The sequence below is a fragment of the Staurois parvus genome, unplaced genomic scaffold (assembly GCF_062004578.1).
Source record: "Staurois parvus isolate SC_StPar_1 unplaced genomic scaffold, SC_StPar_1.0 ptg000446l, whole genome shotgun sequence".
Lineage (NCBI taxonomy): Eukaryota > Metazoa > Chordata > Amphibia > Anura > Ranidae > Staurois > Staurois parvus.
The window spans coordinates 761,708-784,994 of record NW_028318242.1 but is presented as its reverse complement, the minus strand read 5'-3'; the positions used below and the strand labels follow the sequence as shown (position 1 = coordinate 784,994).

Sequence of the window (23,287 nt, the reverse complement as noted above, 5' to 3'; positions counted from 1 at the left end):
TTTTATGTAATCGTCAGGCCTAAATGATATTTTAAATGTGTGCAAAAAAATGCAAAACTGGCTCTGGCAGCGAAAGGGATAAAAGATAAGACCCGACCCTGAGGAGCAGCCAATCGGTGTTCATTACACTGCAAGGTCTCTCCCCTCCCTGCTAGTCCCCGGGTGTGGTGCTGGAGATAACCAGCGCAATGTTAAAATTATTAAACGTTTAAGTCTCTATAAAGCCTCTTTTGTTTTTAAAAGCCCCAGACATTCCTAATATCACCTCCGATTTAAATACAGTTTTGGTTCAAAATTTTTTTTTTTGTTCCATCAGGACAAGCAGATTGTCACGATTTGGGCGCAGATTTAGTCCCTGAACGAATAGTTTTTTAAAAAATGTCCACACCCCTGAAGTCAATGTTTATAAATAACACGAGCTGCCTATACTGCTGGATGCGGTGGTGATTCTGTAGTGATGGTTCTGACATGCACATTTTTAATGCCTGCTCATATACTTTCATTATATGCTCAGTTTGTATTGTTTGGGTGTTCACATTATGGAGTACACCTTTCCTGTACAGACTGGCATAGCTGATCTCTTATGTTTCTCTAAGAAAGTTTAGACTTTATACTAGGCAACCCAAACTACATCCCTGCCCACTCATATACTCACCCTACCCCCATTCACTGCCCTTTCAGAACCCCCGTATACAACCATCCATCCTGTGCCCCCCTTAGTACTTCTCCCATCCCATACACTGACCCTTCAGCACTTGCAGCAGCAGCTCGATGCCTTCCTGGTAGCAAACCAAACTCTCCTGGAACCTGCCACTGTTGTCCAGCTCCACCGCCCTCCTGAGCACCACTCCTGCCGAATTCTCCACACCGGACAAGACAGACATAACGAGACTTGTGACTGCGAACCTCCTCCTCGCAACACAGCCACAATGAATCACTGAGCGAGCCAACCCTGGAACGTTCAAACTTCCGCGTTCCACAGACCGGAAATGGCTCAGGTCACATGTCAGTGTGTTTGTGAGTAATAGCTGTGTGCAGATGACATCATCTCCGTGCGCCGTCTCCTTTGACAGGTTCTAGGAGAGAGGACCTTGTGGGTGCGGAGCTCCTAACCAGACATCGGGGTGATTGTCCACAGCTCATACAGGTAGGTCGGGCTTTTCAAGGGGCCTCAATGCCCAGCAGTTACACATGACAGGAGTACTTACCCATAAACGCTTCTTTTAATATAAAAATCGTGGTTATACTTCACAGCTGCAATATTTAGTCACTGAAACGGAAATTTCTTACAATTCAAAAGGGTTTCCATCATGTATCTGTTACAGCAGGAGGAAGCCCATTGATTTCAGTGCCTGAAACGAGCAGAAATAACTTTTAACCACTTGAAGACCAGCCCTTTTCTCTCACTTTTTGTTTACATGTAGCAAACAGTAGTTTTTGCTAGAAAATTTCTTTGAACTGCAAACATCTATATTATTTTTTTTAAAAGTTGAGGCCCCAGAGAATAAATTGGTGGGTGTTGCAGTTTTTTATGTCACGCGGTGCTTGTGCAGCTGTTTTTCAAAGGAATGTTTTTTGGGAAATAATACACTTTTTTTATGTTTTTGTTTACAAATGTTTTGATTTTTCGTAAGAAATAAGCTGAAAAAACAGCAGCAAATAAAATATATGACAGAAACAAGGCACATCTGTAATATTCCACTTTTTTAAATTTAATGCAGAAAAACAATACATAACCCAGTTTTTTTGGTAAAAGATGATGTTACACAGTATATAGATAACAAACGTCATGCTTTATAGCTGCTCATGCCTGTGCAAGGGTGAAAGAATACAAAAATGTTACTATCCATAAGTGACGGTTACCACTTTAGATTTACAGAGGAGGTCTGGTACTAGAATTACTGCCCATGAACTGACGTTCATAGTGATAGCTCACATGTGAGGGACAATTGCTGCTTGCATGCGGGACCGACGCGTGCATTCGCCTTTGTGTGCGAGCATGGGGGGGCTGGGGGAACTTTAACATATATATATATAAAATTTGTTTATCACTTCCATTGCTGTCACAAGGAATGTAAACATCTCTTGGGACAGGTGCTCTTTATAGAGAGGTCTGGGGTCAATAAGATCCCCAATTCCTCCTCTGTCCTTTAAAATCATTTGATCACACCAACAACGGTAGAAATGGCGATTCTTACGTGATAACATCGCAAGGGAGGTTCTGCCCGACAATTTCATCTTCTGGGGAAGACACTGGTCCTGTAAAGTAGAATATTATATACTTGCCTTACCCAGGATGGTACGCTGATGGTCATGATGTCATTATCCTTCCCTGGAGATTCCTGGGGAGTATTAAGTACCCTAAATATCTCAAGACATCACTTCAGTCCTATGCAGGAGCATCATTTTGCAAGATTTGAGCTGCTTTGTATTCCCAAGGATCTTACAGAGAGTAGCATGGCGTCATCCTCACATAGTTGCGGTGGGCAGAAGACAGGGGTAAGGGTAGTATATATTCTCACTCTTTTTCCTTACAGATATATTTTTGCAGTACTTTCTGCTACGATTAGTAATGTTCTGCTTACTTTCTTTATAAAGATAACTAAGTTGTTTTTGTTTTTTTTTATACAAATAATGTTTTATCAAAAATCTGTTTATGTTTTGAATAAAATGTACTTTTCTCAAAAACGTCTTCCAGGACAGCCTCTTGAGACATAGAGCTCCTCCCTCCAGGACAGGAAACATGTAAACACAGAACCTTAAAAGGTGGACCTCCAGGCTCCCCTCTTCAGTATTGTTGTTTTCCTCTGGAAGGATAGGTACACGTTTTTTAGGAACCTGTATAGGAGCCCTGGTGAATTCAGATAAAAGGGCATTATGGTTGAAAACCTGGACAGGGGACTCTGCATCCAAGTTACACCTTTGTACTTTACCCTTTTCAGGCGTTAACCTTTTCAGTCCAGGTCTCTAGGAGGCCTTGGCGCGTACAGCTGATAAAAAGAGGGCATTTCCAGAGAGTAAAAAGAGATCTTACTCCAGGAGGGTCTTTAGCCAGAAAACTCAGGGCCAGCAAAGTAAGCATGTTCAGCCCAAGAAACATTGGACAGGGCACAAGAACAAGGGTAAGGGGGGATCTTATTCAATCCTCCTCAGGGCCTCAAGTCTCAATGACTCGATCGCCCCAGTGGGAGGAAGACCTTTCTCTCTGTGGGCTTCAATCTCCTCAAACCCATACATTCTGGACTTGGTAGAAAAGGAGTATTATTATTATACAGTATTTATAAAGCACCAATAGTTCGCTCAGCGCTGTACATTACAAAGAGGGACAGAACATGTGACAGAACAATAACAATACAATGCAAAACATGAGGGGATCGAGGGCCCTGCTCTTTCGAGCTTACAATCTAGGAGGGAGGGGATGGTGGCACAGGAGGAGAAAACTGTGGGGAATGGAGTGGTAGGAAGGGTGGAGGAGGTCGGCAAGTTAGCAGGGGGTGGGGTAGGCTTCCCTGAAGAGGTGGGTTTTCAGGGTGCGCCTAAAGGAGAGGAGAGTAGGTGATAATCTGATGGGTTGGGGCAGGGAGTTCCAGAGGATGGGTGACACCCTGGAGAAGTCCTGTAGGCGGGCATGGGAGGAGGAGACCAGGGAACTAGAGAGAAGGAGGTCTTGTGAGGAGCGGAGTGTGCGTGCTGAGTGGTACTTATATATTAGGTCGGTGATGTAGTTCGGGGCAGTATGGTGGACGGCTTTGTACATCAGTGTTAGGAGTGTGAGTACAGGTTGGAGTTTGACTGCAGTCCCCCCGCCTGGTATCTGGTAACCAACCTTCCCAGGAATCAGGAGAAGGCACAGGCTCTATGTTGCGTGATTGCAGACCTGGTGGATAAACAGGTCCTTACCGGGTTCCCCGGAACGAGAAGGGGATGGGATTTTATTCTTTTCGTATTTTATGTTTTCGTAGTCAAAAAGCCCTCAGGCAAGTTTAGCCTTATCTTAAACCTGTACCCTCTCAATCAGTCTTTAAGATACAAACATTTCAGGATGGAATCAATCTTCTCTGTAAAAAAACATTCTTTAGCCAGATTTTCATGGCTGCACTGGATCTGAGGGATGTGTATCTTCACATCCCCACACAGCAGACATGTCAGAAATACTTAAGGATTGGTACAGAGATCCATCACTGGCAGTGTCGAGCTCTACTTTTTTCATCTGGCATCAGCACCAAGAATTTTTACAAAAGTGCTTGTAGAGGCCTTGGCCCCCCTAAGAATGAGATCTATTACGATCATTCCCTATCTGGACGATCTCCTCTTTGTGGCCAGGTCTCCCAAATAGTTGACAGAGGATCTGCGGGTTGCCCAGGACTTCCTTCAGAATCTGGGGTGGCTCATATACAGAGACAAGTCATGTTTAACTCCCTCCTAGAGAGTTACCTACCTGGGGTACGAGATTTTCTCAGTAGAAAGAAAGATCTTCCTTCCCCTGGAAACAATTCTCAGGATAGATCAGGTGCTGGCAGAGCTGCAGAACAATTTTGCCATTTCAATAAGGGATATCATGAGGGCAGTAGGTCTCATGATATCATGATTCCTGGCTGGTACCTGGGTAAGATTCCACCAGCACCCACTGCAGTCTTTCCTTCTGAGGGTTTCGGAACAGGTCTGCATTGGATCTTCCTGCCTGGCTCTCTACCAGGATCAAGAGATCCCTTTGGTGGTGGTGAATGCAGTACAATCTAGCCAGGGGTCTGGAATGGACCACACCATATTCGGTTATCTTCATGACCGATGCCAGCAGCTTTGGATGGGGAGCCCATCTAGGCAACAGAACGGCCCAGGGGTCGAGGTCCTCAAATCAGAGGGAGCTTCTAGCAGTCCAGTGAGCGCTGGATGCCTTTCAAGCAGATCTAATAGACCGTCACCTGTAGATCTGTTCAGACAATGTGGCATACATCAACAAACGGGGGTACAAGAAGCCCTCCTCTCCAAGCAATCGTGGATAGCATACTGTCTTGGGCCTAGCAAAGCTTGTGTTCGATATCTGCCATCCATCTGAAAGGAGCACAGAACTACCTAACGTACATCCTAATTTGGCATCCAGTCAAGCATGACGAATGGTCTCTCAACCAGGAAGTGTTTGCGACCATCACTATGAAATGGGGCATGCCAGAGGCGGATCTCGTTGCTTCCTAAAAAAATGGAAAAGTCAGCTGGTTGTTCTCCCTAAATACACGGGATTGGGCCTTGGGTGTAGATGCCCTCGAAAATTTGTGAAAATTCAATCTCTGTTATGCATTTCTTCCAGTGAAGCTGATCCCAGCAGTCCTGCAAAATGTTTTGTGGAAAAGACAAACCTCATTCTGGTTGTTTTGGCCGAAGAGACCATGGCTTTCACTGCTGCGGTGCCTTTCCTCTGTTTCCTCTTCCATAGAGGGAGGATCTGGTCTTTTAGAGTCCGGTACTGCACCCTCAGGTGAAGACTTTGAAGTTGGCAGCATGGCCAAAGTGAGGACTTTGGTGATCTGCCGCAAGCCAGTAACCAGAGCTTATATGAAGGTCTGGAAAAAGTTCAACTCCTGGCTGTCGGAGCCCTCTGGATATTCCGGCGGTCCAAGATTTCTTCCACGATGGGGCAGATCAGGGCCTTTCGATTAGTACTTTTAAGGTGCAGGCCTTGGCCCTTATTGTTTTCTTTCAGGTCACTCTCCAGCAGGATCTTTTTTTGTAGCTGAATTTTTCAGGGTCCTTTCCAAGTCCAAGCTGGCGGTGGTCAGGTCCTGTCCAATTTGGGATCTGTCTTTAGTCCTTAAAGTGCTACTAAACCCACACCAGTAAAATCAGCCTGTATATGCAGTAAAGCAAGCTTGTTATTCTCACTGTGGAACCTAAGGGGTTAATCCTCTGCATTGTGTAAAAAGGCTGTTTAGTCCTTTCTACTCTGCCCCTCCTCTTGTTGACATGACCACCTGATACTGATACAGACTGAACCCGTGGTCACATGCACACACGTCAGTTCTCGAGGATAGAAATGTTTGCAAAGAAACCCAGGATCCGTTTTGAAAAGTTTCCTTCTCCTTTTCATAGGTCCCAAGATATCATTTTGCTGACCTTCTGTTGTGCTCCCACAAGCGAGGAGAAAAGATTAAAATTGTTAGAAGGAGCTTTTTGGCCTCTTAGGTCTAGAGAATTCAGAAAATCAGATTCTGTTTTTGTTCTTTTAGTGGGAATGTGGAAGGGTTTTAGTGCTTCCATATCCACCATAGCTAGTTGGATTAAGATGGCTATCGCAGAATCGTACAATTTATTAGAGATTCCGCCCCTGTTTGTTAATGGACACTCAGCCAGATCCTTGTCAGCAACCTGGGCAGAGAGAGCTGGTGTCTCACCAGAATAGATTTGTAAGGCATCCACCTAGTCCAGCTTTTCTACCTTCATGAAGCATTATCGTCTGGATCTGCGTTCTAGTGAGAATCAGGCATTTTGGGCAAAGTCCTCCAGTCAGTAGCCTCGCCCTAGTGGGTAAGTTCTTGAATATCGTCTCAAGGGGCTGTCCTGGAGGATGTTTTTGAGAAGAGTTAGACTTACCGGTAACTCTATAAATCTTCCAGGACAGGTAGGATTTCCCACCCTAAGATTGTACAGTAATGTATGTTTATGCATAAATGGTTATGTCTTTTAGTGTCTTCCTGCGGTTCTTGGGAAAACTGAAGAGGGAGGCCTGGAGGTCCACCTTTTTAAGGTTCTGGACTTGTGTGTTTCCTGTCCCGGAGGGAGGAGCTCTCAAGGGGCTGTCCTGGAAGACTTATAGAAAATGAGTTACCAGTAAGTCTAACTCTGTTTTTTTTTATTATATAAGGAAGTAAAATCTAGATTCATGTCTGTAACAACTGTTCATTTTGATATTTTCTGTAAGATGTCTTTATTAATGTGTTTTTGTTTTGTTTTTTTAACTGGGGCCAAAAGACAAATAATCATGTCCTCTATTATTATTATTATTATTTTTATTATGATTTATTTGTTATAATTACTGTACTTGTTTTTTTTTTTCCTAATTATTATTGTTATCTCTCTCTGAGAACATTTAGAAGCTGAGTAAATAAGAATGGCATTGGGATTCTATAAAGCTGTGCAATCAAGGACAGGTGGATTTAAGGTAGATCTCAAACATGTTCACTGGATATAGTGCTGCTAGCAGAGCATATTGATCATGTAGTCACATCTTCTTGCTTGATTCCCCCACCCCCCCCCCCTTTTTTTTTTTTTTCCTGTTTTTGATAGCTTACCTTGAGCAAAGCTTTCACTATTCATGTTTTTAGTGAGAGTTCTATAGAATAAAAAGGCACTTGTACATGTTATGTGTAAAAGTTTTCATAGTCTTTTGTTTTGCTTTTAGAGGGGGCTGGTCACATTAAATTTTCTTCCTTAACATGGCAACTTTTTGTAATTTTGGAAAATCAAGCAGGTCTTCTGTATGACTATGCTTTTTGAGTGCAGTAAATCTTTATTGGGGAGCTAGCCTGCTAAAATAGCTACTGTTAATTCCAGCTTCTCTGCCTGTACTGTAATCACACTGGAATCAGTATTGTCAAGTTGCAATATGACTTTCAGAGGAATTTGAAGTTTTATTTATCTTTTTTATTTAGCAGCTAGGGCATGAGTGAAGCAGATTAATGTAGAGTGTCTGAGTCTATTGGGGCTGCAGACATCACATCCAAGATGGCCAAATCCAGCAGCCATCTCAGACTTTTTTTATTTAGAGGTAAACAGGTATAAAATATGTTAAAGAACAGGTTCACCTTTTCAACATGTTCCATGTTACACCCATATTTAGGGTGTAGCATGTTCAAGCAGAACACCCCAAACCCCCCCTCCCGCGCAGCTGCAGTCACATTTGAAATCAATGTGGCTTGGTAGGGCTCTGCAGTTGCATCATTCATTCACAAAGATCTGTGAATGAATAAACGAACAGTCTCATCTACCACTGCAGCAGATGGACTTGGACTTGTAGTTTCAATCAACTGCAAGCTTGCTAACTAGCACACTGGTAGTCATTTTAATATTCTGACAGCTCTGAAACTGATAGCCCTAACAGAGGTGCCTGACATTGCACCACGATCTACTGAACACAGGTGCAATACTCTGTAGGCTCCAGTGAAAAGACCTAATAAATGCACAAGGTGAACTTATCCTTTTAAATACACATATAACCTTGTAGGAATATTGTTCAAATAAATGGCCTGATGACAGGGTCTCTTCAAGATTAATTTGTTATGAAGTAAAATGCCATTGTAAGAAGTCTGTGATGGAAGGTAGCATTATCTGACTTCTGGCCTGCATACCAGTTCTGGTTCAGTCATATAAATTTCTTGGAAGATGAATAGTTTGTGTCACTGTCCCGAATTAGTATGTGACTCGAGTCCAGAAAATTGCAGCCTCCTACAGAGTATTCTTACATGGCATTTTTTTTTTCTTTTTGATTGCTACCCTTTTAATGAATAATGCTTATTATTGCTGATATGTTTTGTATGCAGCTTTTAACAGATCACCCTGCCCTGTCACTGGTATGGCCAAGTTCAATCCGCCATAAATTCACAAGATCTCGTCTTCCTGAAGAGGTGAGAGTTTACTGTTCTCTTCTGAAGTCATATGTTTGCATGTACCTTCCGTACAAACAGGTAAACATTATAGCAGTGGTCAACGGTATTAAAGTGGTTGTAAACCCTTACATAAACCCAGTGAATTGACTGGCCTCAGGTGATACACAGAGATGAAACCTCAGAAATTGTACCTGTCTATCCCCTATATCCATTTAAAGTGCAAAATTTACATAGGACCTCTGAGCTCTGAAAAGCAGGGGGCAGGGAGCTGAAGTTGCATCAGTGAGGAGAACTCTAAGATTGGAGGTAAGGGACACACACCCCCTTCACACAAGACACAGGAACAGTGTTGAGGCTGTCAATCACAGGTTGTGTCCTCCCCTGTCACCATTTTTCTCTTGGAGTCAGGAAAACTTGTCAGAAGTGACCCATACAGATAGCAGAGGTACGAGGCAGCAGACAGAAATGACACTTGGTGCTATGGATTTAGACAAGCTCACACTATAGAGTGATATGCTTTGTTTATTTTTCATTTCAGGGGTTTACAACCACTTTACAGTAATACCTTGGTTTATGAATTTAATTTGTTCTGCAGGACTTTTCGTATAGCGAAAAATTCGTAAATCGAAATGCTGTGTCCCATATGAATGCATTGAAAACCAAGTAATCTGTTCCGGAGGTCAGCAAAAAGTAAACGCTACAAAAATACTGCATAAGTTATTTTATCAAGTCATGCGGTATTTTAGTTATAACAACCATGTGTTAATGTTTCAGCTGTCAGCGGGGTCGGTGGCAGACATCGTGATTGACGTTGGATCTACTGCGGGGGACATTCTTTTAGTTTTTTTCTTTTAAAGGACTTGTCAAAGACCATGTCTTGTCTGGGTTTTTTTTTTTTTTTTCCACACTACACTTTTTGTTTATTGTGAATGTGTAAGGGTACCGTGTACCCCATACTCATTCACATGGGGAGGCTGGGGATCTGAGGGCCCCCTTGTTAAAGGGGGCTTCCAGATTCCGATAGGCACCCTGCCCGCAGACCCCCCACAACCATCGGCCAGGGTTGTGGGGAAGAGGCCCTTGTCCCCATCAACATGGGGACAAGGTGCTTTGGGGGGGGGATGATGTGACCTGGCATGGTCCAGGGGGGGGGGGGCACTCGTCCCTCCCTTTCCTGACCTGCCAAGCTGCATGCTCAGATAAGGGTCTGTTATGAATTTGGGGAGGGACTCCCACGCGGCCTTTTTTTAATTTTAGCGTGGGAGTTTTCCTCAAAATCCATACCAGACCCGAAGGGCTTGGTATGGATGGGAGGGGGGACCCCAGGCCTTTTTTTTTTTTTTTTTTTTTTTTTTTTTTTTTCACCATTAATCAAATTCAGCTGTCAATTTTCCCCCCAGCTAAAAGAGAGAGTTTTCTTTTTAGTTTATTTCCCATAGTTAAAAGAAACATAGTTTCCGTTAACTCAGGGGAATGTGACAGTCCTGTGAGCTATAGTAAAGAAAGAAAAAAAAAAAAAGACGGCAATTGCATTTAAAAATCGGCACCGACATACATTTCGTATTGCAAAAAAAATTTTGTAAACCGAGGTATTACTGTACGTGTTTTCAGATTGGGATAGTGTTTCCTGTCAATACAGTAATGTTTGAAGGGGTAATGTACAAAGGGTCAGTGGGCAGTAGCATAAGTAATCAAGCACAGTTGTGTCAAAATTTGAGATTTGTAAATTTACAAGTCTTTCCTATTTCTCAAAAGCCCATAATCATAATGGATGTATCTTGCAGTGGCTGACTGTATATCTAACAACATTGTTATGTGTAGGATTTGTCCTCTAGAACAAATATAGATCTCAAGTACAGCTACTGAACATACCTTTTTTGATATTAGTTGTAGTGTCTGAGGTGCATTCAACTCTCAGAGAAATACAGTTAGTATGAAGTCATTAAAGGGTTGGCTATTTTAAAGGGTTGTGGTTGTTAAGACAAGTACCAATCGACCATCAGAAGATCTCTTTTCACCTATTTTCATGTTTCATTGCATGCTGACTTCTTGTACTGGCATACATTCTCACTTTCCATCTCAACCCTACTTATGGTTTTAGAAGTTTCTTGAAATTAATTTGCTTCTCAGAAAACAAATATGAGCCGTAATCTTAGGTCTTTATGCACCCCAACTTCTCCAGATATGTGTGGTTGACCTATCTGACAGATTTTCCTGATTGATTGCTCTTGTGTTCCCTCCAAGACAAGCCCACTCCATAACAGTTTTGCAGTGATCCTCCCTCCTCCATAAACATGCTTATTTGACTGATCCAAACATGTATGTTTATGAGAGATCTTTTTGGTGGACAGATGGCACCTACATTCTGGGCCACAAGTGCTGTTTTAGCCACAGAGGTACTGTATATACCTTCATCTGACGTGGGACCCAAGGTGGAGTGGCTTTATTATCTACTAAGTTAACAATTTTTAACAACTTTTCCATATACCTAGAAACATCAGCTTTTGTGTACATACTGAAGAGGTTGTCAGTTTTTTGTTTCAGAAAGTGAAAGCAAATGTTTTAAATCTATATTGATAAATGACTCTTGTGTCATTGGGAGTATGAAACAAGAATGCAAAAAGGAGTTTATTGGTTGGCAAAAAAGAAGGCACACTTAGTAATCCTATATAAAGATAAGGCGATTGAACTATTGTTTTTGGTCATGCAATTGTAATATTAGCTTTACCTCATTGATGAGATGCATATGAGCCTACAGTGGTGGCCAACCCAATTGTATGGAGGTTGTCCATTGGAGTGCTGCAGAATAGCAGACTTATTTCACAATGTTAAATGGGAGTCTGTAATGACTGTTGTATCTCACAGCTGATGCCCCTGTTAACAAGAAAAAATACAGAATTTGTAAAAACCTGGCTACACAAACCTTATATCTGCCTAACTGTCAAACACGTGGGCAAACGCTATATTCCTTATATGAAAAAAGGAAATCTTTTTGTAGGGCTACTACAGATCCTGACTTTTGGCAACATATAAGAATGAAAGTGTCAAAAAGAGGATGCATCTCTTAGAAATGTTCTTTATTATATATGGCACATACCAAAACTTTAAAATCACACCTAAGTAGAATTCCAGGCTTTTACTAACTATGTTTAAAATAAAACGCTCCCTCCCCTCCTAACACCTATACTAACTACCCTAAGCAAGAAAGATCTGTAAAGCTATCCATTGTCAGACCACTCCAGTCCAGTCACGTGATTGGTGTCTGACAGCTGCCTCTGCATATTAGAGAAGGAAGCACTGACAACGGATTGGCGCATAGTAAACCTATGGGTGACATCTCTGCTCGGGCATTTCCAGCTGTTTATTGCTTTTTCCTCTCCCTTGTACCATTTTTATTAAGATGTTAGAGTTCCACTTTAAACCTGGCTGTAATACAATATATAGCTTACTTTTTTTTACTAGTCTCTTGATAAATACACTATATTGCCAAAAGTATTTGGACACCCCTCCAAATCATTGGATTCAGGTGTTCCAATCACCTCCATGGCCACAGGTGTATAAAAACAAGCACATAGGCATGTATGATGTAGACTGCTTCTACAAACATTTTGTGAAAGAATGGGTCTCTTTCAGGAGCTCAGTGTATTCAAGCGTGGTACCATGATAGGTTGCCACCTGTACAACAAGTCCATCCAGGAAATTTCCTTGCTACTAAATATTCCACGGTCAACTGTTAGTGGTATTATAACAAAGTGGAAGCAACTGGGAACAACAGCAACTCAGCCACAAAGTGGTAGGCTACATAAAATGAAAGAGCGGGGTCATGCATGCTGAAGCGCACGGTGCGCAGAAGTCACCAACTGTCTTCAGAGTCAATAGCTAAAGACCTCCAAACTTCATGTGGCCTTCAGATTAGCAAAACAGTGCTCAGAGAACTTCATGGAATGGGTTTCGATGGCTGAGCAGCTGAATTTAAGCCTTACATCACCAAGTGCGATACAAAGCATTGGATGCAGTGATGTGAAGCATGCCACCACTGGACTCCAGAGCAGTGGAGACGTGTTCTCTGTCTGATAATTGGATGGATGTGTCTGGGCTTGGTGGTTGACAGGAGAACGGCACTTGCCTGACTGCATTGTGTAAAGTTTGATGGAGGGGGGGATTATGGTGTGAGGTTGCTTTTTCAGGAGTTGGGCTTGGCCCCTTAGTTCCAGTGAAGGGAACACTTAAGGCATCAGCATACCAAGACATTTTGTACAATTTCATGCTCCCAACTTTGTGGGAACAGTTTGGGGATGGCCTTTTCCTGTTCTAACATGATTGTGCACAAAGCAAGGTCTATAAAGACATGGATGAGCGAGTTTGGGGTGGAAGAACGTGATTGAGTCCTGACTTCAACCCGATAGAACCTTTGAGATGAATTAGAGTAGAAACTGCGAGCCAGGCCTTCTTGTCCGACACCAGTGCCTGACCTCACAAATGTGCTTCTGGAAGAATGGTCAAACATTCCCATAGACACACTCCTAAATCTTGTGGACAGGCTTCTCAGAAGAGTTGAAGCTGTTATAGCTGCAAAGGGTGGGCCAACTCAATATTGAACCCTACAGACTAAGACTGGGATGCAATTAAAGTTAATGTGCATGTAAAGACAGGCAACCCAATACTTTTGGAAATATAGTGTATATTGATCTACCAGTTTCTAACCTGTAAAATAAGGATTTCCTCTACACATCTGCCCTGGTAGATGTGCAGATATTTCCCCATAGTCCCTGAAAGTTCCGGGAAGCCATTTGATGATTTAACCTTTTCTATATCTCAAAAAAGTTAATAAAATTTAATTGTTTGAAATTTTAAAGAAGAAATCCGGGAAAAGTCACCCATTAGTGTACACAAAACACTAAACATTTGTGAAATTCCTTACTATTGAAAAGAAAAGTCTAATTGAATTTTCAGGAAGGCTTCATTGTAATTCAAAAGATAACAGCATCTACTCTGCCAAGGAGGAAACTACAGTTCCCATCACCAGAAAATTGCAGTGACTGTGGGTGGGTGCACTAGGCCTGTACATGTTGAATGTATACTCGCCCACTTGAACATAAAACACGTCCCCTCATCCAGCCACACTACTCAGCATTACACAGTAGGACAGTTGGATGACAATCTTATAACCATGCATGTGCAAAATGTTTAGCTCATTCTATGTAGTCTTTCATTAAATATTTAATTATCCCTCCTCTAGGTTCTCTGTTGCTAGGTGTGGCTGCTGTTGTCACATGCGATCTCTCCACCTCCAGCCGATAAACTAATTGATCAGAGGCTGTAGCCATGCTACAGGAGATGACTCCTGTAGCATGGCAGTGTGGTCAAAAGGCACAGGAAGTGAGGGGAAGTCTCCCAGTGCTGGCACAGGAAGTGAGGGGAAGTCTCCCTCCAGTGGGTTTACAAAAACAGGCTATCTCCCTCCAGTGGGGTTACAGAAACAGGAAGTCTCCCTCCAGTGGGGTTACAGAAACAGGAAGTCTCCCTCCAGTGGGGTCACTAAAGACTGTTCTAGGCAGCAGCAGTTGTGGTAACTAAACCTTGTTTAGCATGGATTGGCATGTATGGTGGCACAGTATAAATTGTCAGGGTCAGCTTGATTTTGTAGATCTACAGTAACTGGAGAGGTAGCTGTGGTACGGTATATCACTTATAAATTTTATTAACATTTTATTCCAGAGGAAAATGTCAGTGCTAAGAATGTCCTACTTACACTGGTCAGTGTGAAGAATGTCCCTGTTCCATCATCACTGCACCCTCCCTGCACACATGTTCCACTACCACTGTACAGCTGTTTTGCTACCACTACACTATCGGCCACCACTGTACCCCCCCTCTGCACACATGTCCCAATGCTGTACCCCCTCTGCACACATTTCATCGCCTTATTGCAGTGGGTGCTTTTAGTAGTGCAATGTAAAGGTGTCTGGCAACTGAAGGGTTAACTGTTATCCACGGCTCAGCTCCCTCTCCGATCAGCTATGGGGCTAAGGGTGTGTAGCAGCTCAGCTCCCTCCCCATTCTCCCCTACAGCTGTTACTATTGGATGAGAAGAAGGGCACACTGCCTCTGTCGGCAGTTCAGATTGGGAGTTTGACTGGTCCGCCCACTACAGCTAGCAGGAATTGCATCACTGCTCTCTAACATGAGAACTACAGGAGGGATGTGCCAAGCCCAGTGGCTGGGGGATTGCAAAGCATAGCAGCCACTGGTCTTGCAAACGGGAAGACACAGGGGATTAACCCCATGATTTAAAAAATGCACATGCTGTCAGAAACAACAGAGTCAGCCAGATAACAGACTACAAATTCTAGGAAGGTAGGAAAGCAGCAATAAAACTATCTACATTTTTGCACGAAGTTCTGCTTTAACCTTTTATTAGCTTTATATTATTTGAATTTGCTTTTATAATTTTTAATATGAATTTTATTGTGATCCTGTTTCATGTTGTATGTATGTTTTTCTTTTTGTTATGCGCTTTAGACTTTTCAGCCAAAGCCAGAAGACCATGAAAAATATGGAGGAGATGCTGAACAACCACACAAGTTACATGTTATCACTAGAATACGATCAGTTGTTGGTAGGCCATATTGGGAAAAGGATATAGTAAGGAAACTTGGACTTCAAAAGGTAGTGTACTTATTTTCATAGTTGTGCAACAGGATATACAGTTAGGTCCATATATATTTGGACACTGACACAATTTTAGTTTTTTATCAGATATTTACAGCAATAGATTCCAAATGCTAATACCACACTTAGAATCACCTCCAGACCTTTTACTTGCTTAAATGATAAAGAAATAACAAAGGAGTAGCCCACAGCTGGCCATGAAACAGCTTTTAATTCAATTGTCCAATTACTTTTGGTCCCCTGGAAAAAAAAAGGGGGGGGGTGCTAATCTTAAGAGCTGTAGTTCCTAAACCCTTCCTCCAATTTGGATGCACATACCCTCAAATTAAACCTGAGAGTGTGCACTTTCAGCCCATATCCATTATATAACTATAGCTTGAAGACGTTTTTGGTAAATACCCAAAAAAAAACAATTGTGCCTGTGTCAAAATATATATAGATGTATGAAATCTGCATTGTTTTTATATTATAAACCAATATAATGTGCATTGCTTTTAACAACTAGATTTTTTTTTTTTTTTTTTTTCAGGCTCAAAATCCAGTAATACATAAGAACATCCCAGCAGTCAACGAATATCTTAAAATTATCAAGCACTTGATTAGGTATATTTTATGTCTTTCTTAGATCTTTGCAAGTAAACCTAAAATACTGGACACCAAGATAGATGTTTTGTTTATATCGTGTGTGTGCCTCTCCTAGACTTCAAAAACAGTTTTCTGGGTGTCTTTCATATTCAAAATTAGCCCCAATAAGTATGAGCAATAACTTCATGTCTTGGTTGTGTTGGATACATTGTTCACTATTTTTGTTTTGACACTGTCCATTCACAGTTTTGTAAATTTTTAGTCTAGAAAAAGTCACATGTCCTTTTTTAGCATTCAACAAGAAGACCAAAATAAATACATTAAAAGAGAAGATTGTTTTGTTTTTTTTAATTAAATTATACTAACCCAGGTGGATGCAGCATTGGGTCGATGCTGCATTTCTCTCCTCGGGGTGAGAACTGAGCGATCAAGCACCAACCATTGCACATTTCTCCCTGCTGCTCTGAGCAGAGAGCCGTGACTGTCACCGCCATCCCATCTGCTCTGCCAATCCCCTCCCCCCCCCCCCCAGTTAGCGCTGGCCTGTGGAGGAGGTGGGAGCGGCTGGCTTAGGGGCTCCCAACAGATCACTGAGAGGCTGAACTAGGTGCCAGTGTAGGCTCCTTGGTGGTTTTTGCCCATATGGTAGCGATCTTTCCCCAGCCTGGACTGTCTGAGTGACATCAGCCAACAGCAGACTTTAGCCCAATGTTAGCTGAAAATAGATCACAGGAGTGCCTTCGTTCTCCACAGGAGACATACAACCAAACGAGCTTTGGCTGTGTGTATTCTTTTAAAAACCTTGCATTTGCATCCTCAGATCCCTCATACCTCAGTTGATACATAGGAATGCAAAAACCATTTAAAAAGCACAAACTGGAAAAAAATAATGCCTTGAGCTAGGATGCTCTTGGATTTCATTAGTCCCACTCAACCTAAATTGTATATGAACATATACTGGAGATGCGTGATACACTCCTCTTCTGTGTTTGTTTACATTCTGGTAGAAGTCTGAGGTTTTATTTCCCGGCATCTCCCTTCATCTCTGGCATTGGAACAGAGTCCCATAGAAGTCTCTGGGGCTGTAAGCTGCAGGTGCAGCTGGAGAAAGTTGGTATGGGATGTAATCAATCATTTAAAGTATTTTACAGTATATTTGCCAATTGACAAGATGAAATTATATATGGTATTTTAATTTTTACTAATAAACCTAGTAAATGCATAAATATAATCAAAACATTTTTTACATTTTACAAGTGATCTTGTGTACTTGTGTATGGTAAACTATCCTGAATATACTAGATGCTCAGATATCACGCTGCTCCAATAGCTTCAATGCAATCATCATTATCTGCAATTCATCCTTTAATATCACTCCACAATGCCCCAACAAAAAAACAAGGCCTTGTACAAATTGAATGTGGTGGCTCAAGATTGTCTATAAGGGCACAGGTAATACAAGTAAGCTGGAACTAGTATGTGGCCTGGATTTTGAGGCATCTGCTGCAGGCTATTTACACACAAATGATATGTTTGTCTATGAACGAAATCTGTAGTGAAAGGATCAAGAATACTGTCTTTACTTATGTCACTTTTTGAAAATGCTAGTTACTTTGATGCCATGTTGATTCATTGGCCTTTCTACTTGCTGAATTACTGACCTTGGGACCATTTGGAGTCCTTTAAGAATATTCATTGATATGTTTTCTTTTCTTGTACCCCAGAGTTAAGCCTTTGAAACTGCCCTATGGCCTTCCAACAGAAGAGGAAATGTCTAGCGCTTACTTGAACAGTAAGGACGAGCTGGTGTTTTGTAAAAAGCTGCAGCCATTGGAAACCAAATCTGTGGAATCATAGTGCCTGTTTTTTCTGTGTAATTTGTTAAATAAAACTTTGGAATTTTGTGCTCTTATAATTTACATATTTACAGCTGCATTTTGTATGATGCATATTTTGTAATGGAAGTGTTCACAAAATGTTTACCTGCTTCTGTCTCTTGAAGGTGTGTCTGAGTATTGAATTTACCATGGGAATTATATTACTATAAAGCCCCTTACTTGATGAAGAAGCTGCAGCACTTGGCAACCTATTGACACAGCGAGCGGCAGCCTGGGAGCCCCTGATTTCACCTGCTGCAACTAGAGGAGGAGGAGAGCACACCAGGCATAGTGTATTGCGGTGTTCACTGCATTGCAGTGTCAAGTGTGTTACAGTGCATTGCGGTGTCCAGTGCACTACAGAGTACAGTGCATTGTGGTGTCCAGTGCGTTAGAGTACAGTGTCCAATGCATTACAGTGTACAGTGCATGGCAGTGCCAAGTGCGTTACAGAGTATAGTGCATTGCGGTGTCCAATGTGTTACAGAGTACAATGCATTGCAGTGTCCAATGCGTTAGTGTACAGTGCATCTCAGTGCATCACAGAGTACAGTGCATTGTAGTGTCGAGTGCGTTACAGCGTATTTTGTTTTCTGCACTACAAATAAGATATGTACGGTGTGCATAGGAATTTGTTCATATTTTTTTCAAACTATAGTTCAGCCACCCAACAGTGTGAAGGTCTGTGAACTGGCCCCTTGTTTCAAAAGTTTGAGGACCCCTGGTTTAGACCTTCAGATGATATATTATTATTTTTTTATTTTTTTTTTTGCATGCAAGTAGTTAAAGTACCTGCATTTGACTTGATATTAGCCTCTTTAACCACTTCCAGTCTCGACACTTTTACCCCCTTCCTGCGCAGGCCAATTTTCAGCTTTTAGCGCTATCATGCTTTGAATGACAATTGTGCGGTCATGCAACACTGTACCCATATGAATTTTTTAGCATTTTTTTGAGACAGATAAAGCTTTATTTTGGTTGTATGTATTACCCACTGGGATTTTTATTTTTTTGCTATATAAATGAAAAAGTCCAAACATTTTGAAAAAGTGTTTTTCTTATAAAATTGTGCAAAGAATAGTTCATAATAAATCTTGGCCAAAATTTATTCAGTTCTCTTTTTATTAAAAAAAACTAAAAAAATAACCCAAATTAGTTTATAATCAAAAATTATAATTTTTTTTTAACTTTTTTCTACATACTGTCACCCTAGCAGTACTGTGTCACTATACTACTTGTGGGGGGTGATGAAGATTTTTTTTTTTTTTTTTTTACACAGATTTCTTTTTACATCCTATATGGGTATAAAAGCAATAATTTCTCCTTCTTTCTGGCTGCATTCTTGCAGCCATTGAGAACTACTGTGTGAGCTGTGATTGGTCACAGTTTGTCACATGGTACAAGGCTGTTGTGAATAGCCTTGTACCATGTGACCTCTGATCATTTACAGATTTCACACGTAGTAAGCAATGATGTCAGAAGTGACATCTTGCTTACTACTCTGCATGTGATCACTGATTGGCCAATCAGTGATCACATGATCGGGACCGTGCAAAGAGGTCCCGTACGACGCTCGGTGTTCCACTCTGTCCGGAGGACACAGCGGGCACTGGATCGCGGTGCCTCGTGCTCTCAGTCCATAATGGCGGGTGCCGTTTATGAACGGCAACCCGCCCCTGAAGTGCCACCATCCTGCCGTTTATATACAGAGGCTGGACGGCAAGTGGTTAATCCTCCATACAGTAAAACTTGGTACTAGATAGATGTGATGAAAAATGCATGCTCTTGACAGGTGCAGACCAAATTGATGAGCTTCTTGGCCTACTGCTGCTCCTTCCACAGGCTGGGGGTAAGGAGGTGACCCAGCTGTACTGCTTAATTGAGCAAAGTCAGGTTCCCAATCTGCCTGTGCTGTGTGGTCAGGCTTTTTTAAATGTCAGAATTTGATGGGCAGAAGTACAGTTTATTTGACTGGTAAAAACAAATTCCATATACTGTTTGTGGTTTCAGCTGTGTATTTACCTGGGTGCCTGGAGTTCAGCTTTAAACTTCTAGTAAGCTTTTCATAATTGTATAAACCAAATTAGGTTTTTGTCTTGCTATAAAAACCTTTTTAAGAGACACAGGATGTTGTATGCAGGTACATTGGGGTATTCTAGTGCCTTCAGGAGGTTGGATGCTGGCAATCAGTACTGCAAGAACAGCCCAGTGTAACCCCTTCCACCTCCAGTCTTCCTCCTGTTTTTGTAGCACACAGTAGTAGGACATAAGAACAGAGGAGAGGGCCTGGCTCTCTTGATGTACTCCAAGAACAGCAAGGGCAACCTGGCAAGGAGACAGACTGTTGAAAGGGAGCTGCAGCACTGACAGATGCACTAGAACAGCATGTGTGGTACTTTTTTTTTTTTTTTTGAGGGAACACAGAAAGATACCCTTGTAATAGTGGATTGCAAGCTGGCTTGGACCACGGCACTTGTGATTATAATGTCTTAGAAAACATGGCCGTGCACTGGGGAAATTGTGGTGTACTACCAAATCTCTGCAAGCCTTCACCCTATATAAATCTGCTCTCCTAAAATACAATTCCTCTCTCCATGTTGATAAACAAGCCTACTTCATCACTTTCATTATTACTCTGTCATCCAGTCTTCATTGGCTCTTCTCTACCTTTAACTCTCTACTTTGTCCACCACCATCCCCACACAGTAACTCCCCCTCCGCACCGGAGATTGCCAGTCACTTCAAAAACAAGATTGATGCAATTCCTGGGGACATCTCCACTGCACAGATATCTATCCTACTTCACATACCTTGTCCAAAATCACATTTAATATTTTCCTCTTTTGACCTCGTTCCTACAGAAGAGATCCCCAAACTTTTCTCACAAGCCCGCCTTACCACCTGTACACTAGACCATGTTCCCCCGCAAGAAATACAGTCAGCCTCTTGCTCTATTTTATGCTCCCTCACTCACTTTCTCAATTTCTCCCTCTCTACTGCTACCTTCCACTCCTCTTTAAAGGATGCACTGAACATCCTCATACTGAAAAAGCCCTCACTGGACCCCACTAAACTGAACAACTTAAGATCCATCTTCTTGCTTCCATTTACATAGAAACTTTTAGAAAGCCTAGCCTACAACCATCTGAACTCCTACTTCACTGACAACAACCTCACTAACAACAACCTTGCTGACCCCTTACAGTCTGGCTTTTGCTTGCAACACTCCACAGAAGCTGTCCTACTAAAACTCACTATTTACTAACTGCTAAAACCAATGGCTACTGCTACATACTCGTACTACTAGACCTTTCGGCTGCCATGTATACTGCTGACCACCTGCTTCTCAAAAAATTCCACTCCGTTGTCCTCCAAGACTGCTGATTCCTGGTTTGCCCCCTGCCTATTACAGTATTCCTTCAGTGTTGCTGACAAATCTGTCTCTTTCTCTCCACTCCCTCTTTCTGTTGGGGTCCCCAAGGGTCTGTCCGTGGACCTCTTCTCTGCTCCACGTACACCTCCTCTCTTGTACAAAGCTTTTTCCCCTTAAGTAAATGGGACTTTTAGGCCAACTAAACGGATAAGTTACATAGTTAGTCTGGCTGAAAAAAAGACAAAAGTCTATCCAGTTCAACAATTAAAAAAAAAGTTAAAATCCTATACCCATAGTTCATCCAGAGGAAGGCAAAAAAACCCCAGCAAAGCATGATCCAATTTGCTCCTGCAGGGAAAAAAATTCTTCCTGATCCCCTGAGAGGCAATCGGATATTCCCTGGATCAACTTTACCTATAAATGTTAGTATCCAGTTATATTCTGTGTATCTAAGAAACAATCCAGGCCTTTTTTAATGCAATCCACTGAGCTTGCCAGAACCAACTCTTGAGGGACTCTATTCCACATTTTCACAGCTCTCACTGTGAAGAAACCTTTCCATGTTTGGAGATTACATTTCTTTTCCTCCAGATGTAAAGAGTGCCCCTCGTCCTCTGTGATGACCTCGGTGAATAGCTCTACACCGAGTTCACTATATGAACCACTGATGTATTTATACATGTTGATCGTATCCCCCCTTAATCTCCTCTTCTCAAGAGAGAATAAATTCAGTTCCTCTAATCAGAACATCTTAATTCTTTCATCAGGGGAAACTGAAGAGGAAGCATGGCTGAATAGAACTTCTTTAAATATAATATAGAGCAGTAAGTGTCTGCACATATATAATTACAAAATTATATTGTTCTACATTAGATAGATTACATAATATCCATTCAGAATAATGATCTTTGCAACCACCAAGGAGTTGAAAACTTCCTTAACCTCCCTGGCGGTATGATTATTTCAGATTTTTGGTGCTGAAAGCGGTACCATTTTTTTGCATGGAAATATGTATTTTTTTTATTGTAGGCTGTAATTTTTAGGAAAAACTCACTGAAATCTGTCCGAACAAGAGTCTAGTAAACATCCCGGGTATGATAAAATTTGAAACACAAAATCATAAATTATAATTTAATAAATAATCATAAAAATAATATAAAAATAATAAAAAATTTAATTCAATAATATAATCAAACCAAAAACACTGAAATGTGAAATAGAGCGCCAAGTTCGCACATTGCTGAGCTCAGTCGCAAAATCGTTTTCAGTTTCTGATGACGAATTTCCCCCACGAATCATTATCACTCAATTCTGCAAGTGGTTCTGATTTACTATCGCTGTTCTCTAGCTGATCTAAACCGCTTTTGACCTAAAGGGACACTTTTTGGACGCCATGGACATTTCTCAGTTTCCAAGCAGAAAGAACAGACAAAATGCAGGCAGGGCGCATGACAAAGCACTAGGGACAATATGTATGTGAAATAGGTTGAAACAGCAATGTTTTACTGTGTAAAATGTAAAAAAAAAAAAATGACATTTTTTAAAATTTTTAAATTTCCCGCCGCCAGCGGCGGCGGCGCCCGTACGTCCCGACGTCACAGGGACAGGACACAGAAGCCGGATGCCGGCATCGGCCGGAGGAGATGGCCGGGGACGCTGCAGGGGACACATCGTGGGAGCGCAGGGTAAGGTAAGTGAAGAACGCATGCCGGAGCAGCGCTGCATGGTATTCCCGAGTGTAGCTCGGGGTTACCGCTTTTGGTACTGAAATGTTACCCCGAGCTACACTCGGGAATACCGCCAGGGAGGTTAATTATCCACTGAAACCACCAGATGAAGACACAATGCCACAGTCCCCAGAAAAAGGGGCCACGAAGATCTTACACTGAGGTCAACCCTCAACATAGTAAGCCATATTGAGGTCTGCACTTCCAAAAAGAAACTATAAGTACCACTACTTGGGCTTGATATATGAATTTTAGTTGAGAGAAATTCCAAACATTTCTTATTGTATTTCTAATATATATATCAGAATTACGGGTGGTTGTTCGTCATGCACGTGACGTCATTCCCCCCATAGTGGATGGGGTGGCGCCGTGCGCTTTTAATCCAGGAGTTTGTTTCCCTAGCAACCAGGGCTGGCCATGCGCGGTACACACTTTCTACTGCACATGGCGTCTGAT

General features: G+C 41.9%; 2 protein-coding genes across 9 annotated transcripts in view; one reads left to right on the top strand and one right to left on the bottom strand.

Moving 5' to 3' along the window:
* Positions 1 to 1,125, bottom strand: part of MITD1 (microtubule interacting and trafficking domain containing 1) — a 37,252-nt gene extending 36,127 nt beyond the window's left edge. For 2 of the 5 annotated variants that reach the window (XM_089688096.1, XM_089688099.1), the window contains exon 1: positions 746 to 1,033. In XM_089688096.1, coding sequence (XP_089544222.1) covers positions 746 to 884 — 139 coding nt within the window. In that variant the 5' untranslated portion in view covers positions 885 to 1,033. Of the gene's footprint in view, positions 1 to 745 lie in introns of all 5 variants that reach the window. The other 3 variants (XM_089688098.1, XM_089688100.1, XM_089688097.1) reach the window with 3 other exon arrangements.
* On the top strand, positions 1,005 to 17,773 carry MRPL30 (mitochondrial ribosomal protein L30). 4 transcript variants are annotated; one of them, XM_089688102.1, is made up of 7 exons: positions 1,008 to 1,147; positions 6,680 to 6,822; positions 7,086 to 7,153; positions 8,532 to 8,615; positions 15,120 to 15,266; positions 15,799 to 15,872; positions 17,579 to 17,773. In XM_089688102.1, exons 3-7 carry the CDS (start codon positions 7,103 to 7,105, stop codon positions 17,709 to 17,711), a joined length of 489 nt encoding a protein of 162 aa, XP_089544228.1. In that variant the 5' UTR covers positions 1,008 to 1,147; positions 6,680 to 6,822; positions 7,086 to 7,102; the 3' UTR covers positions 17,712 to 17,773. The 4 variants fall into 4 exon arrangements, with proteins under 4 accessions (XP_089544229.1, XP_089544228.1, XP_089544227.1 ...); XM_089688101.1 differs by having other exon boundaries at positions 7,077 to 7,153; XM_089688103.1 differs by lacking the exon at positions 6,680 to 6,822 and having other exon boundaries at positions 1,005 to 1,147.
* The last annotated feature ends 5,514 nt before the right edge of the window (positions 17,774 to 23,287 follow it).

What these genes read in the sequence shown, in the direction of transcription:
- MRPL30 (XM_089688103.1), top strand. Translation starts at nt 7,103, where the DNA reads ATGGCATTGGGATTCTATAAAGCTGTGCAATCAAGGACAGGTGGATTT. An exon ending in GATCTCGTCTTCCTGAAGAG is followed by an intron (nt 8,616 to 15,119) that starts GTGAGAGTTTAC and finishes TATGCGCTTTAG; the next exon opens with ACTTTTCAGCCAAAGCCAGA. An exon ending in ATTATCAAGCACTTGATTAG is followed by an intron (nt 15,873 to 17,578) that starts GTATATTTTATG and finishes CTTGTACCCCAG; the next exon opens with AGTTAAGCCTTTGAAACTGC.